The sequence below is a fragment of the Primulina huaijiensis genome, chromosome 16 (genome assembly GCF_012295235.1).
Source record: "Primulina huaijiensis isolate GDHJ02 chromosome 16, ASM1229523v2, whole genome shotgun sequence".
NCBI classification, from domain to species: Eukaryota; Viridiplantae; Streptophyta; class Magnoliopsida; order Lamiales; family Gesneriaceae; genus Primulina; species Primulina huaijiensis.
In genome coordinates, this window is record NC_133321.1 from 18,084,188 (window position 1) to 18,097,208 (window position 13,021).

Consider the following 13,021-nt stretch of genomic DNA (forward strand, 5'->3'; position numbering starts at 1 on the left):
TATATATATATGAAACATGAACTTCACCTAATTTTAAAATTTTCCCTTTTGTTTTTTATGCTATGACGCAATTTCAATCCCCACAATAAGGGAATTGTATAAAACGTGATTAGGTTACGTGTAAAATAGTTCCAAGTCCTGTCACATATATTTCACGTCAATTAATAGATTGAAGATGTGACGACAAGTTTGTGTTTGGAGTGTTACATGTATGTTCTTCATTCAGCTCGAAATTTAAAATAAAATAAAATATATTTTACCTCTATATATTTATGCATTGCATCTTGATTTTTATATAATAACTAAATACATTGAATCATATATTGGTTTTAAATCTGTTTTTTTTTTTTAACCATGCCACAATTTAAACAATATAACTGCAATTTATAAAATTTAAATAAAGTTATTCGTGTATGTGTGTACAAAGATTTTATGCTACATCGGTGTAGTCTTCGTCGACATGTTGACGTGATATTATATGAAAGCTTATGTATTTTGAAGTCATACAACAGACTATTACCCACACGGGTGTGTTACATCCGGTTGGCGTAGAATTTCTCATTTTTGTGCAAGTGTGCATAATTTTCCATTACTTCTGGAGTGCAGGTGACAGAAGGCGAGTTCGAGCCCAAGCCTGTACTAACTGCACCATTGTCACTGGAGGGAGAGGAATCAGGCTTCAGTTACAGAGCTCCGAACATTCTCCAACGCATTCTAAGCCTTTTGAACAGTGTACGGCCAGGATCCGATCTTACCCGCCTTCAGGCAAGTAATTCAAATTGTTACGTGATCGGAGTTGCAAATGATACATAGAAATCAATATATTACCTATAAAAAAAATTGTTGTTGAATTAACGATAAAATAATGTAACATTTTTGTGGACAAAATCCAGCTTCCACCCCTGTTCAACATTCCAAAGTCACAGCTACAATGCTACGGTGAATCAGTGTATTGCATTAGCTCTGATATGTTAAGCAAATGCAATAAGGAGAAAAGCTCCCTCAATCGCTTCGTATCCGTCGTCGCTTGGAGCATATCCACCCTGCGCCCCTTGGTGTTCGGGGTGGCTCCCTACAATCCCATTCTCGGAGAAACTCACCATGTCTCCAGGGGATCATTAAACGTGTTTCTCGAACAGGTATGTTATAGTCCTTCATCGAGAAATAGACAGAGATATATATATAATGGCTCGAAGACAAATGACTTGAGCATGTCCATTTGTAATACTAGACAACATAATCTTAAACATTAATCATTAGTCCTTCTATTGTACATAGTTTTAGGAATACCAAAAATTGGACAAGTTGTACTTGTATCTTGATATCCTAAACTTCTGAACAGTTAAATTTTCAAATTATAATTCCAATAGGTATCTCATCATCCACCGGTGACGGCACTTCATGCAACGGATGAAACAGAAAACATCGAACTGCTATGGTGTCATTCTCCTGTTGCCAGGTTTCAGGGTATATGTCCTACTTGAATTTTACGTCGTGAGGATGCGAATTTTCGATCAAGAATTACACGCATAGAATTTGCGGCTTTAATTCCTTAATCAGAAGTATAACCTAGCTAGATTTTTCCCTTATTGAATTAATAATCTTGTCTGTTAAAATTTTGAGTATCAGGCAGTCGTATTGAAACCGAAGTTCATGGGAAAAGAGTGTTGAAGCTCATAGATAAGAATGAAACTTACACGATGAACTCTCCGAAACTCGTGATAAAGTTTTTACCTGTGCCTGGCGTGGACTGGTTGGGAAATGTTAAAATCCAATGCCAAGAAAATGGCTTTGAAGCTGAATTATGTTATCAAGGCGTTCCGTTTCTGCCTAGAGCATCCATGCATAGGTCGATCAAAGGGAAGATCTTCAGTTCATCGTCCTTGGAGACTATTTATGAAATCGATGGCCATTGGGATAGGTAAAATGAAATTTAGACAAAAAATGTGGTTTTCTTGATGACTAGATATGTATTGCACGCCTATTCTCTTCGGTTTGTAATTCTTTGTTTAGTACATGCAGAATTGTAAGCATTAAGGATGTTTCGAACGGAAAAACCACAGTTATATACAATGCAAGTGAGGTGATTTCCAGGTTGAAGACTCCCATTGTTAAAGATGCAAAGGTATGAAAATTTCACATGAAATTTGAACATCTGTTCGAGCATTATGTCATCAATTTTTTTCTCATATGCCTTAATCGGACGCTATTCAGACCGTTTGGCCAAGTGAATCGACTGCGGTGTGGGCGGAAGTGAGCCGAAATATCATACAAAAGAACTGGGAGAAAGCGAGGGATGCAAAGACAGACATTGAAGAAAGGCAAAGAGAACTTGCCAGGGAAAGACAATCGGTACACGAAGATTGGGTCCCTAAGCATTTCACGGTATCTTACAGTAAAGAAAATGGGTGGGATTGTTTACCAAAACACAAATTTGTCACCCCAGCCCCTATTATTTATACTCCCTAATCAAACATTTCTGTCGAAGGGAGGTTGTACTTTAACAATATTAACCCCATATCTTTCATGCAATCTATCGATATTATTTATTGTCTATTCCAAGAAGCCATCCAATGTCATGCACTCAAACAACCCAGCTATGCTATTTTGACAAATATATTGAGAAATAAAATGAACACGTGATGATTAGTGACGAACATGGTAAAAATATCGGACAGTTTTTACTCACTAAATTCCTATTAATTATCAAAATATTGAAACAACGAGAAAGCTGCCATTTTCACAACTTAATTTTTACTGTCATCTTTTTCGCATCCATAGTTCTTGAGTGCGGTCTCATTAGGAGAGAGGCCACAGATAAATTTCTTCAACGCAGCCGGATCATCCCTGAACTTGGGCAAATTTCCGAGCGCTTTCATGTATTCGTGCGACAATTTTCCAGTCACCCTGAAAGTAATGCCGATCGAGTGCAAGAGATCCCTGCACATCACGCGCTTCATCATAAACTCAGGCCCGCTGGGAGGAGCGCTGGGAGGATTGAAGAGGGACTTCACGCAGTTTTCGATGGAGCCTGAATTATCACGAGCCGCCGCAGTGATGGAGAAAAGGTTTGCAACAGAACACATGAGGATGATCATGGCCATGAATTTTGGTAGTCTCTTGTGGGATGCTGCTGCTGCCATGGCTTGATCTTGATGGGATTCACAGCTTAATGACTTGTGTATACGTATTTATTGTGAAGAAACATACGAGGATGTAAGAGGGCTTGTTAAGGATTTTATAACTGAAAATTGCACTTAAATGTGTGTTCATTTAATTCATTGGATTAATTTATTATTATTATTTTTTTTAAAAAAAGAACAGTTTAATTAATCTGTCGAATTTTATAATTCTTCAGTTCGTTAATAAGATATTTATTATAAAAAAACACAACACAAACTACATAGATAACCACAGAAATCATCATGCACCAAGTAATTTGAAGTCCTCAAATTTTGAACAGGGAGGTTAACTTGACCAAATAATTAATGCCGAAAAGTAATCAACCAATTCAAATAGATGTATATTTGGGGAAAAGTTCCAGTAATTTTTCCAGAGTCTCAGGTAAAAATTTCCTAGCAAACAAATAACAGGGTCGTTGTCTGCCATTCCACATGCAAGGTTGAATCTGAATTTCTCTCTGGTGTGCAGAATAACAAGATTTCATCAGTATGCTGAATCAAATACACCTTGAAAATGGTACTTAGAAGAAAGGTACTGACCTTTGAGTCACTAGTAACATGAACGCTATCAACAATCGACTGAAAAAATAGTTGGAAAGTGTGTGTCATATTCATTAGCTAACTTAAGATTAATTAGATACGAATGAACAATTATGCTATACATAAGTCTAATTTTGAAAGTCCCATACAGACATCCAATTAATACTCAGGCAGGAAAGATTATCAGCGAGACATTTCTCTCCACTTTTCAATGATACTGCTCTTTAAAAATTGAAAATGATGACAAAATCAATGATAAATACTAGGACTATGTGTGTCAAAAATCAACCCAACCCACCAACCTGACCCGAAAATACCGGGTTAGATTTTGGGGTTTGGGTTAGGGTTAGATCGGGTCGAACCCGAAATCTGAACCGAATTTTGGGAACCATGCTTTTGCAACATAATAATTCATGTAGCATTTGCTTCATGTTACTGGTTTCGATCTTGGTTTTCTCGTTATGGCCAGCTGCTTGGAGATACTCAGATGAACTTAGATTTCCATGCACATTATTGATGTGATAATTTGAACTTCATGTTTTAAGATCGATTCATGTCGGTCTTTTTTCCCATATTTCGTTCACCATTTTATTTCATAGTCGATTATTGCTCATTTTTTAAAAATCTTTGATTTTGAATTGAAGTAGAAACAATAAATTAAAAGCCTCACATTGCAACAGATTACTGATGTTTCTAATGTTCCTATTCATACCTGACATTGAAAAATAAGTTAATTAAGGTTTTTTAAATGTCTTCATATTTTTTTTTCATATGAAATTTCAAAGTTTGACTCCTACAAAAAAGTACAAAACGAAGACAAGGTGGAGCTTGAAACTTGAAAGTTACTTCATAATGCTTGAAAAATTTTAATCATAATGTTTCAAGGTTTTCTAAATAATTTTTTCTTATGTAGATTAATTAATAGTTTAGACAATTATTATATTAGGTTTTTAAATTCAAATATTTAAACCCATAAAAAATAATTATCAAATTTAGACTATTTTTTTTCATTATGTGTTTAAAATAAAATATTATTATCGTGATGTGTTTTGAATTTTTTTATTTAATTATTTAGTTAAAAATAAAAGAATAATGTGTTAATTTGTATAGTAAAAAAAAATCGAGTTGGTCGGATTGTTTCGGTTTCGGAGTTAGAGTTTTGGGTTGTTTAGGGTTCAAGTTGGGAATTTTTTTGTAATTCCCTTGCTTCAACCCAATCCGAAACCACCCGAATTGACAACCCTAATTAGGACCATCGGAACGGCCATTCAAAAATGCAATATGGGAAGAAAAATGAAGCTATAGACAACCGATGTAAAAAGAGCAGCCATACCGTAAGATTTCTTATCAGCTCGTATGTGACATCCTTCGATTGGTATGATTTTGGATTCCACTTCATTTCTGACCAATCGACATGTGTTACGGACCAATTGGAAATTCCAGATGGATCAATCATCTGAAAGAAAACAATCGGATTTATTAAAAAGAGGGAGTGCTGTACGCATCTTAAAAAAAATGTAAGGTCTATCAGTTCTCACGTGGAAAAAAGTAGGCAAATAGTGTTCATCGGAATAGCAGTTGCGACCATCCATTCCCGGCTGTTGAATAAACGGAAACAGATGGGCAGTAGGGTTAAGTGAAATGAGACAGCATCCTAAATTTTGACAGAATTTCTCAAAATACAGAGCAATTTCCTCTAATCAAGATCCAGGTAAAATGACCAGGGGTTAAAACTTACATAACCAAATTGAGCTCAAACGTTTCTAGAGCAATTCTAAAATATTACCCAACAAAAGCATAGGCAACATGCATTTATCCCTAGGGTAGCACTAAACAACAAGATATCCACCAACAAATATTACATATACATCTCCTTTGAAACAACAACAAAGCGAGCAACAATGCGAAATATTACTTGGGAGAAAAAAAATAAGGAAAAAAGGTTGTCCATTAACTGACAGAAAAGTAAACTCCATATCAGCCTGAGTTAAACTAAACATCCTCCACAGGGTTCATGGGATAAATTATTTGGTTAGAAATCGATAAATCAACTCAGTCCGTACGAAAACACAAACATGGAGATTGAGATATAGAAATTCAAAAATATCCGGCGAAGTTTCTATTCAAACAGGAGTAGAACAAACAGATGGAAACCCATAAGGTCATTTAATTGGGAACCATAGAATCTGCCGGTTAGTGTAATTGCCTTCCTCAATTAATAACTAAATGTCGTGTTTGACATCTGAATAAATCATTAATAGATCAGAGAATAAACCAATGAAGTTATAAATAAAAAACTTCGAACTACGGAGAAACAAAGTAAAGTTGAAATTTAGATTAAATAGATTCACCCTGCAATAATCCCTGAATTTTGTATGATAAAGACTGTCAGCCATGATTATTAGAGCATGCTTCCGCTTTATTGTGAACCACTGCATTGTGTAGCACCAAAAGCATATCACCACAACAATTTTTTAAGAAAATTTAAAATGGAGCAGGCTGCAATCAGATTAATTTTAATACAAACACCTGTGCACCCTTTCGAAAGTATTTCTTCTCGACTTCAGGTAACATATGTTCCGAATACCGACCACTTCCATGTGGACCAGGATCCTCAAAGCTGCAGAAAATAGGATTAACGCCTGACATTAAAAAATATATTTAACAAAAGAAAATTATTTTGAATAATATGCTTCGTAGGTTTATAATTTTGTAAAGCTTCTACTCGGAAATCTATAGATTCATACAAAGCTTGGTGTTGACTATTTCCTGAAATAAACCCACACACTGAGGAACTAGTCTCTGAATCTGAGATGCTTTTCACAAAAGGAAGACAATAGTACAGGAGACTTACCAATCCACAAAGCTAGTATTTGTGTACATGAGATAATTGTACACATAATCAAAATCGCGAAGAGGTATGCAGCTGCAGTCCGTGAAATTATTTAGTTAGTACATGACTATTTATATGAGTTAACCAAGTAAATGAAAAACTAAAAACTTATAAGGGATTTATAAAGTCACAACCTGTCGGAAAGTAGAATGAATAGTTGGTTGTCTGGATCTTTAAGTGCATTTGCTAAAAGCCTCCTTTCTGCATCAACCATTGAAATTCTCCCCCATATTACCTGCAAGAACATAAAATGCATATGTTAATCATGGTCTGTTACAGTAAAAAATTTCATTGTACAGGCCAAACAGATGTACAAACCTTATCGCTACGAATTTCGCGATTGATAAAATAACGAGTAAAATGCACATGTTTATCCTTGGATGCATGCACGTATACAGAGAATCTACCTTCATGGCCCTGACAAATGAAGCAATACTTAAGGGGAGAACAGAAATCCTTCATATACCAAAAATTATACTATTCAAATGCATGCAAATGAAGCAATACTTACGGGGAGAACAGAAATCCTTCATATACCAAAAATTATAATATTCAAATGCATGCAAAAAATCACAAAATATGTTTGAATTTAAATAATGTGAGATTTGAACTTTGAATGATACCCTACCACAACATAAGCTTTCGTAAATAAGTGGAACAGTTTGGCTATGCTAGTATGTTTTTGCCAAAAAAGATATCCCATGAAAGCACAAGTCTAAAGGATCAGAGTATAGATTGATAATAAAAACATGATCCTGTGACAGTTGGCAAAACCTTTCATTAATATGGCTCCTTTTATAGTAGAGTTAGGGGTTCAGAGCGATGCTACAATTGGTTTGAATCCATGACCTTTCCCTTTCAATGGAGAGACAACCCGGTGGTTGTCGAAGAACACGAGGCTTTTACAGTTACAAGCATAAATAGCTTTTAAAGGAGCTACTTAAATAAAGCAAGAAATGGTAGAACAAAGACTTGTGCGCTGTCGTGCTGTCTCAATATTTGTTGAACGTTTAATACTACTGTAATTAAATGTACCTCAAACATATACACACTCGTAAACAAGATTGCAGAAACACTTCAATAAAAAATATGGCAAAACACTATTATGCAAAAATAGAACATGTAAATCTTGTAAAGTACAAAATTAATTGAATGCTGAAATTCATCTTTTAGACATTTTGTATTACCTGGAAAAATTTGTCCCACAGCTTCTCAAAAGGTAAAGCACCCGGTGTCAAAAACAAGAAGGAAATTTTGGGATTAGCTGACATATTAGAGGCCATATTTAGAATATCTCTAATAACAACTTGAGAAGCAATTTCATCATCGGTGAGTTCTCTAGCAGGCGCAGGTGGAAGCCAACTTTGTAGTGCCTTGCAACCGTGAGATGAGAATATATAACACGCTGAAAAACTCTGGGGTGGATACACATAAGTGCAAACTAAGAACAAACTGACTAAGGAGATCAAAATGATTATCCATTTTGGCTTCTTTAAGTGACCACGCTGTCGAGGTGCATACAATATCGGCAGGTCTTTCATTACTCCCAAATGCCAGCTGACTTCCTCTAGCAAGGTTGGATCACAACTTGTTGCTTGCAAATGTTTTGATCTCTTCTCGACTATTTGCCTCGAAGTCCACACCTCTGTATCAGTAATCTCTCTCTAATGGAAAACCCAAACGACAGGATCTAGCATGTTTCTGGCCTACAAAGCAGACAGGTGTGCGTTGATTCTTGTCAGCAGTAAACTATGGAATCCCCCTTTGATCCCTAATCTTTCTACCTGATTAAAACCCCAAACGACAGGATCTAGCTTGCATTTGAAGCGGCAGAGCCAACAAGTGTGCACAGATTCTCACCGGCTGCAAGAAGATCAAATAGCTCACTTAATAGACAAATTTGGAAAAACACCTAGAATTGAGAATTGAGTATAAATATAAAACAAAAATATGATATGTTATTGGAAAAGAAAAATGAAGCACGACGAGAGGCAGGCTAAGTCAGCCATGGCAATAAAAATTAACATCCGTTAAATTATGTATCTACTCATTACCTCGAAAATTCATGCAAGAAAACGAGAGCCCAAATTTCACATTAACAAATTAGCAATAACTGAAACTTGCTAATTTACAGATGAAACCAAGAATGGCAGCTCAAATCTGTGATACACACAATAATTTCCAGGGATTACAACATGAGAAATTTCAATCCCTCTCACGCACTCGCCAAACATAAAATTATTTCGTGAAAATAATGAAGAACGCACAAAAATCCACGCATTTCTACGGAAATCTATCGCCTGAGTGACTGAACGTTCGAATCTCGGAAAAGAAGCTGTGTATATATATACATCTATAATTATAATTATAGCATGCGTGTCTAAGAACTAGGTCGCGTCCAATAATAATAGAGCGTGTAGTGTGTGTTCGTATTGTACAGTCCTGTTATTTTCGAAGGTGGTTGTTAATTTTTATATAATAACTAGGTAAAGACACGTGCGACGCACGTGAAAATACATTTTCGTTATCAATAATTGTTGTTAAATAAATGAGATCGGACGAGATTAATTTACAGAAAATTATATATTAATGATTTTCATATTGTTTTAGTTAATAGAAAATGAATAATGGTACATGTATAACTAAATTTGTACAATAATTCTTACAATACAAAAAAATCAACACAAATTTTTTTTTTCAAAATCTCATGATAAATTAAATAAAAAATCTCATTAGACAATAACAAATTCTCACGATATAATTGTTGTAAATATCGTAGTACGATATATTGGTTGTTCTTTTAACATTATCCGTAGAAAATTCAATGTAATATAATTTGTACAACAAGTATTATAAAATGAGTGCAAAAGATATTTGTTTAAAAAATTTTATGTGTTATAAATCTAAGGTTATTCTTGAATGGAAGGATTTCAATACATTCAAATGTATTTTTGTTATTTAGTGAAGTAACATCGTAAACTTCAAATCCACTCATTTCATGTGTATATAGTAGTATTTCATGTTAATTATGATATATTTTAAGTTCACCCAATAATGATGTAATTTGAAATTCATTCTACTTTATATAAATAATAATATGTAAATAAGTCGTTTGTAGATTCAATATTCTATTGTTTCATTATTAATAATAAAATTATAATTCTAATCCATGAATTTGAAATCAATTCATCCAAGCGCAATCTAAATAAATTAATAATTGTTGAAAAATATATTGGTAATAAATCTTATAATTTTGTATAAATTAGACATTGGATAAAATATAATATAGAATTGATATCATAATAATAATTAAAATTAAATTTGAGAGAAGAAAAAATTATAATACATAGCGTTGACAATTTATTTTACCACGTGCAACTTATTTATGAAAAATAAAAATATAATATAGCTAGATAATATATTCTAAATATTAAATTAAATTATTGCATCAAATGTTTTCTTCCTTTATATTTTCAATTTTTATTGCTTTCACGATTTTTTTTTCATCAGCTTTTTTTCTTTGTGAAAAAAAAAAACAATATTCTCATCATCTTCATTAGCAAATCTTATGGTACTGTCGACATCAATCATTTGCATTTTCATATCTGTATTTTTGATTTTTTTGTTGGACGGCTTATTTTTTTATAATAATTTTGATGCTGAAAATCTTTCCGTTCAACAATTTAATTATCCTCAATATTCATTCTTGTGTTGTTATCGTCTTCTACTATTTATATTTCAATATTGTTACAATTGAGACAGTTGATGATCGTCTTTTTTCTTTTTAATTTATCGTTGTTCGGAATCTACTGATATCTTTTTGCATTCAATATTTTCGTTGTCGATCAAAAAGTGTTCAACTCTTAGTGATATAACAGATTTATGAAATATATTATTTAAATACAAAAATTCAAAATTACGATCAACATATTTTTTTTATATTTCATACTATATTATTGGAAGTATTAAATTTTTATATATTAATTTTTTTCTTGAGAAACTTCTTGCATATATAAACTCATTTTCAAAATATTATAGATTTACAAAATAAAACAAATCATATTCAATTTAATATTTTCTGAAAAATATATGTTCACTTCATCTATAAGTAAATAAAAACCAAATAATTTCGTCCTTTCTTATTATCAATCATAAGGAGAAATATTGAGTAATGCTAATGATAATTTTTGTAAAGATTTATTCATAATAATTTTAAAATTTTATCTTCAAACATATGTCATTTCAGATTACATAAAGCTATAATTGATTTTCTTATATCCATCTTTTATAAAAATACATTTTTGTCAATTGCAAGATCATCAAATACGTAATTGTTATAATTTCTGACCTTTACAAAGACGAAAAATATTTAAAATTAGTAAAACTAAATGTATTCAATCATATATTGTTAAATTTTAAAAATAAACTAAGGCTTTGAAAAATATTAGTTGGATTTCTTTATAAAGAAATATAGATAGAATAAATACTCACGAAATATTTATAAGGTCATCTTTCTTCTATATCCGATAATGCTTCGTATCATTTTTGTGAAATGTAATTATCTGTCAAACCATCTTCATAACACCAACCCACATGATTTAATTATTTAGCTTCATTATTTTAATTCGTCGTTTTAAATTAAATAATCTCAATTAATGTAAAATAAAGGATATTTAACATCATGTCCTTACACAAATTATGTGTTTTTCGTGGAAAAAATTCACCATATTTACAACCAAATAAAACAAAAGAATTTTGATATTTCAATATTTTACAAACTAATTGTTTTGGGAAAAAAATATTTTCACTTTATCTATAAACAAATAAAANTTTGGAGAAGTAGTGAGTGATGCTAATGAATAATTTTTATAAAAATTTATTTATCATAATTTTAAAAAATATACATTCAAAGATATATTTTTAAGTTTACAAAAAGCTGTAACTGTTTTGTCAATATATATCTCTTATAAAAATACTCCTTCGTTAATTGTAAGAATATCTCATAAAATAATTGTTATAGTTCTAGCCTTTAAAAAGAGGAGAAAATAGATAAAATTAATACAAATATATTTATGCAATCTTATATCGTTAAATTTTAGTAATAAACCAAGGTTTTGAAAATTATTAGTCGAATTTCCTTTTTATAAAGAAATATAGATAGAATAAATACCCACGAAATATTTATTAGGATTATCTATATTTATATCTGATAATTATTGTATCATTTGGCAAATGTAATTAAATGTCTAATCTTCTTCGTGACACCGACCTTGGTAAAACAAAAAGAAAATTAGTTTAATTATTTGGCTTCATTAGTTTAATTATTCGTTTTAAAATAATTAATTTTAATTAAGGTAAAATAAAAGATATTTAACATCATATCCTTATAAAAATTAAGTTTTTTGTGAAAAAAATATTTTCACTTTATTTACAAGCAAATAAAACCAAATAATTTTTGTATTTAATCTTCTATAAATTAACTTTTTTGTGAAAAAACTACAAATTAAATTTTTGTTAAAAAATCATTTTCACTTCATCTATAAGAAAATAAAACCATTATATTTTTGTATTTCAATCTTTTCAAATTAATATTTTTTTTGAAAAAAGTTTGTTCAATTTATCTACAAGAAAATAAAAATAAAATAATTTTAGAGTTTCAACTTTCTTGGCAACTTGATCATTATCTAGCATAAATTTAGTTTGACAATTTTGTCCTGATCATAATAACTGATTTTACAAAAATATCCTTACTAAATTTCTCTTGTATATACAAACTAAGGACAAAGTTGACAATACACAATAGAAAAACTTTGACCTTGGTTCACACTTTTATAATATGTATAGATTATTTGAATGTGTATTTTCTGTGTAATAATAGTCAAAATTAAATTCTATAAATACTGGATATTCTTTAAGATTTGAGGTATTCAGTCGTTGTTTATATAAACACTACTATTATCCCAATATTTATGTTTGTTCTCAGGATTGATTTAAGTATCAGAGGTACTACGTCATAAACACTTTTGTTAACTTCTAACATTTGTTCTTCCGTGCAGAATCAGCTCGGCTTACCCTTGATTAGCTAGGCTTTGTTCGGCTTACTTCATACCAACAAGCAAGACTTGATTATTATTGCTCACCAAACTAAATTCTAGATACTTGAAATTTTTGGTATCATTAAATATTATTTTTGATTACCTAATAGCTCTTCAAAAGTCAAAACATGTTCAAATTTTAATTTATGATTACAGAAAATTTTGATTGATTTTAATTTGGTATTTATGAAATCTCTTAATGAATATTTGACTTTGTGTTCAGAGTAATAAAGTAACATCAAAACTCTTGTAAGATCGTCTCACATTTCAATTTTGTTAAACAGATATCCGACCCGACATAATTTAAAAAA

At 31.5% G+C, this 13,021-nt stretch overlaps 2 protein-coding genes across 7 annotated transcripts in view; one reads left to right on the forward strand and one right to left on the reverse strand.

The window, feature by feature from the left end:
- LOC140961362 (oxysterol-binding protein-related protein 4C-like) overlaps positions 1-2,548 on the forward strand; it is a 9,557-nt gene extending 7,009 nt beyond the window's left edge. Inside the window, exons 2-7 of the mRNA XM_073419839.1 lie at positions 607-765; positions 894-1,139; positions 1,371-1,467; positions 1,630-1,921; positions 2,023-2,125; positions 2,215-2,548. Coding sequence (XP_073275940.1) covers positions 607-765; positions 894-1,139; positions 1,371-1,467; positions 1,630-1,921; positions 2,023-2,125; positions 2,215-2,469 — 1,152 coding nt within the window. The 3' untranslated portion in view covers positions 2,470-2,548. The remainder of the gene's footprint in view (positions 1-606; positions 766-893; positions 1,140-1,370; positions 1,468-1,629; positions 1,922-2,022; positions 2,126-2,214) is intronic.
- Positions 2,549-3,428: 880 nt separating this feature from the next.
- Positions 3,429-9,013, reverse strand: LOC140961363 (glycosyltransferase BC10-like). 6 transcript variants are annotated; one of them, XM_073419845.1, is made up of 12 exons: positions 8,883-9,013; positions 8,400-8,478; positions 7,803-8,321; positions 6,934-7,032; positions 6,750-6,850; positions 6,577-6,648; positions 6,252-6,342; positions 6,074-6,154; positions 5,261-5,320; positions 5,056-5,178; positions 3,723-3,761; positions 3,429-3,640 (listed from the first exon to the last, which is right to left on the reverse strand). In XM_073419845.1, exons 3-12 carry the CDS (start codon positions 8,154-8,156, stop codon positions 3,512-3,514), a joined length of 1,149 nt encoding a protein of 382 aa, XP_073275946.1. In that variant the 5' UTR covers positions 8,157-8,321; positions 8,400-8,478; positions 8,883-9,013; the 3' UTR covers positions 3,429-3,511. The 6 variants fall into 6 exon arrangements, with proteins under 6 accessions (XP_073275946.1, XP_073275943.1, XP_073275941.1 ...); XM_073419842.1 differs by having other exon boundaries at positions 8,670-8,994; XM_073419840.1 differs by having other exon boundaries at positions 7,803-8,478; positions 8,670-8,994.
- Between the last annotated feature and the right edge of the window lie 4,008 nt (positions 9,014-13,021).

Coding starts and splice junctions, on each gene's coding strand:
- LOC140961363 (XM_073419845.1), bottom strand. CDS start 8,156: ATGAAAGACCTGCCGATATTGTATGCACCTCGACAGCGTGGTCACTTA. Junction 6,649..6,749: donor TTCATTCTACTTTCCGACAG/GTTGTGACTTTA, acceptor CACGGACTGCAG/CTGCATACCTCTTCGCGATT. Junction 3,762..5,055: donor AGCTGATAAGAAATCTTACG/GTATGGCTGCTC, acceptor CTATTTTTTCAG/TCGATTGTTGATAGCGTTCA.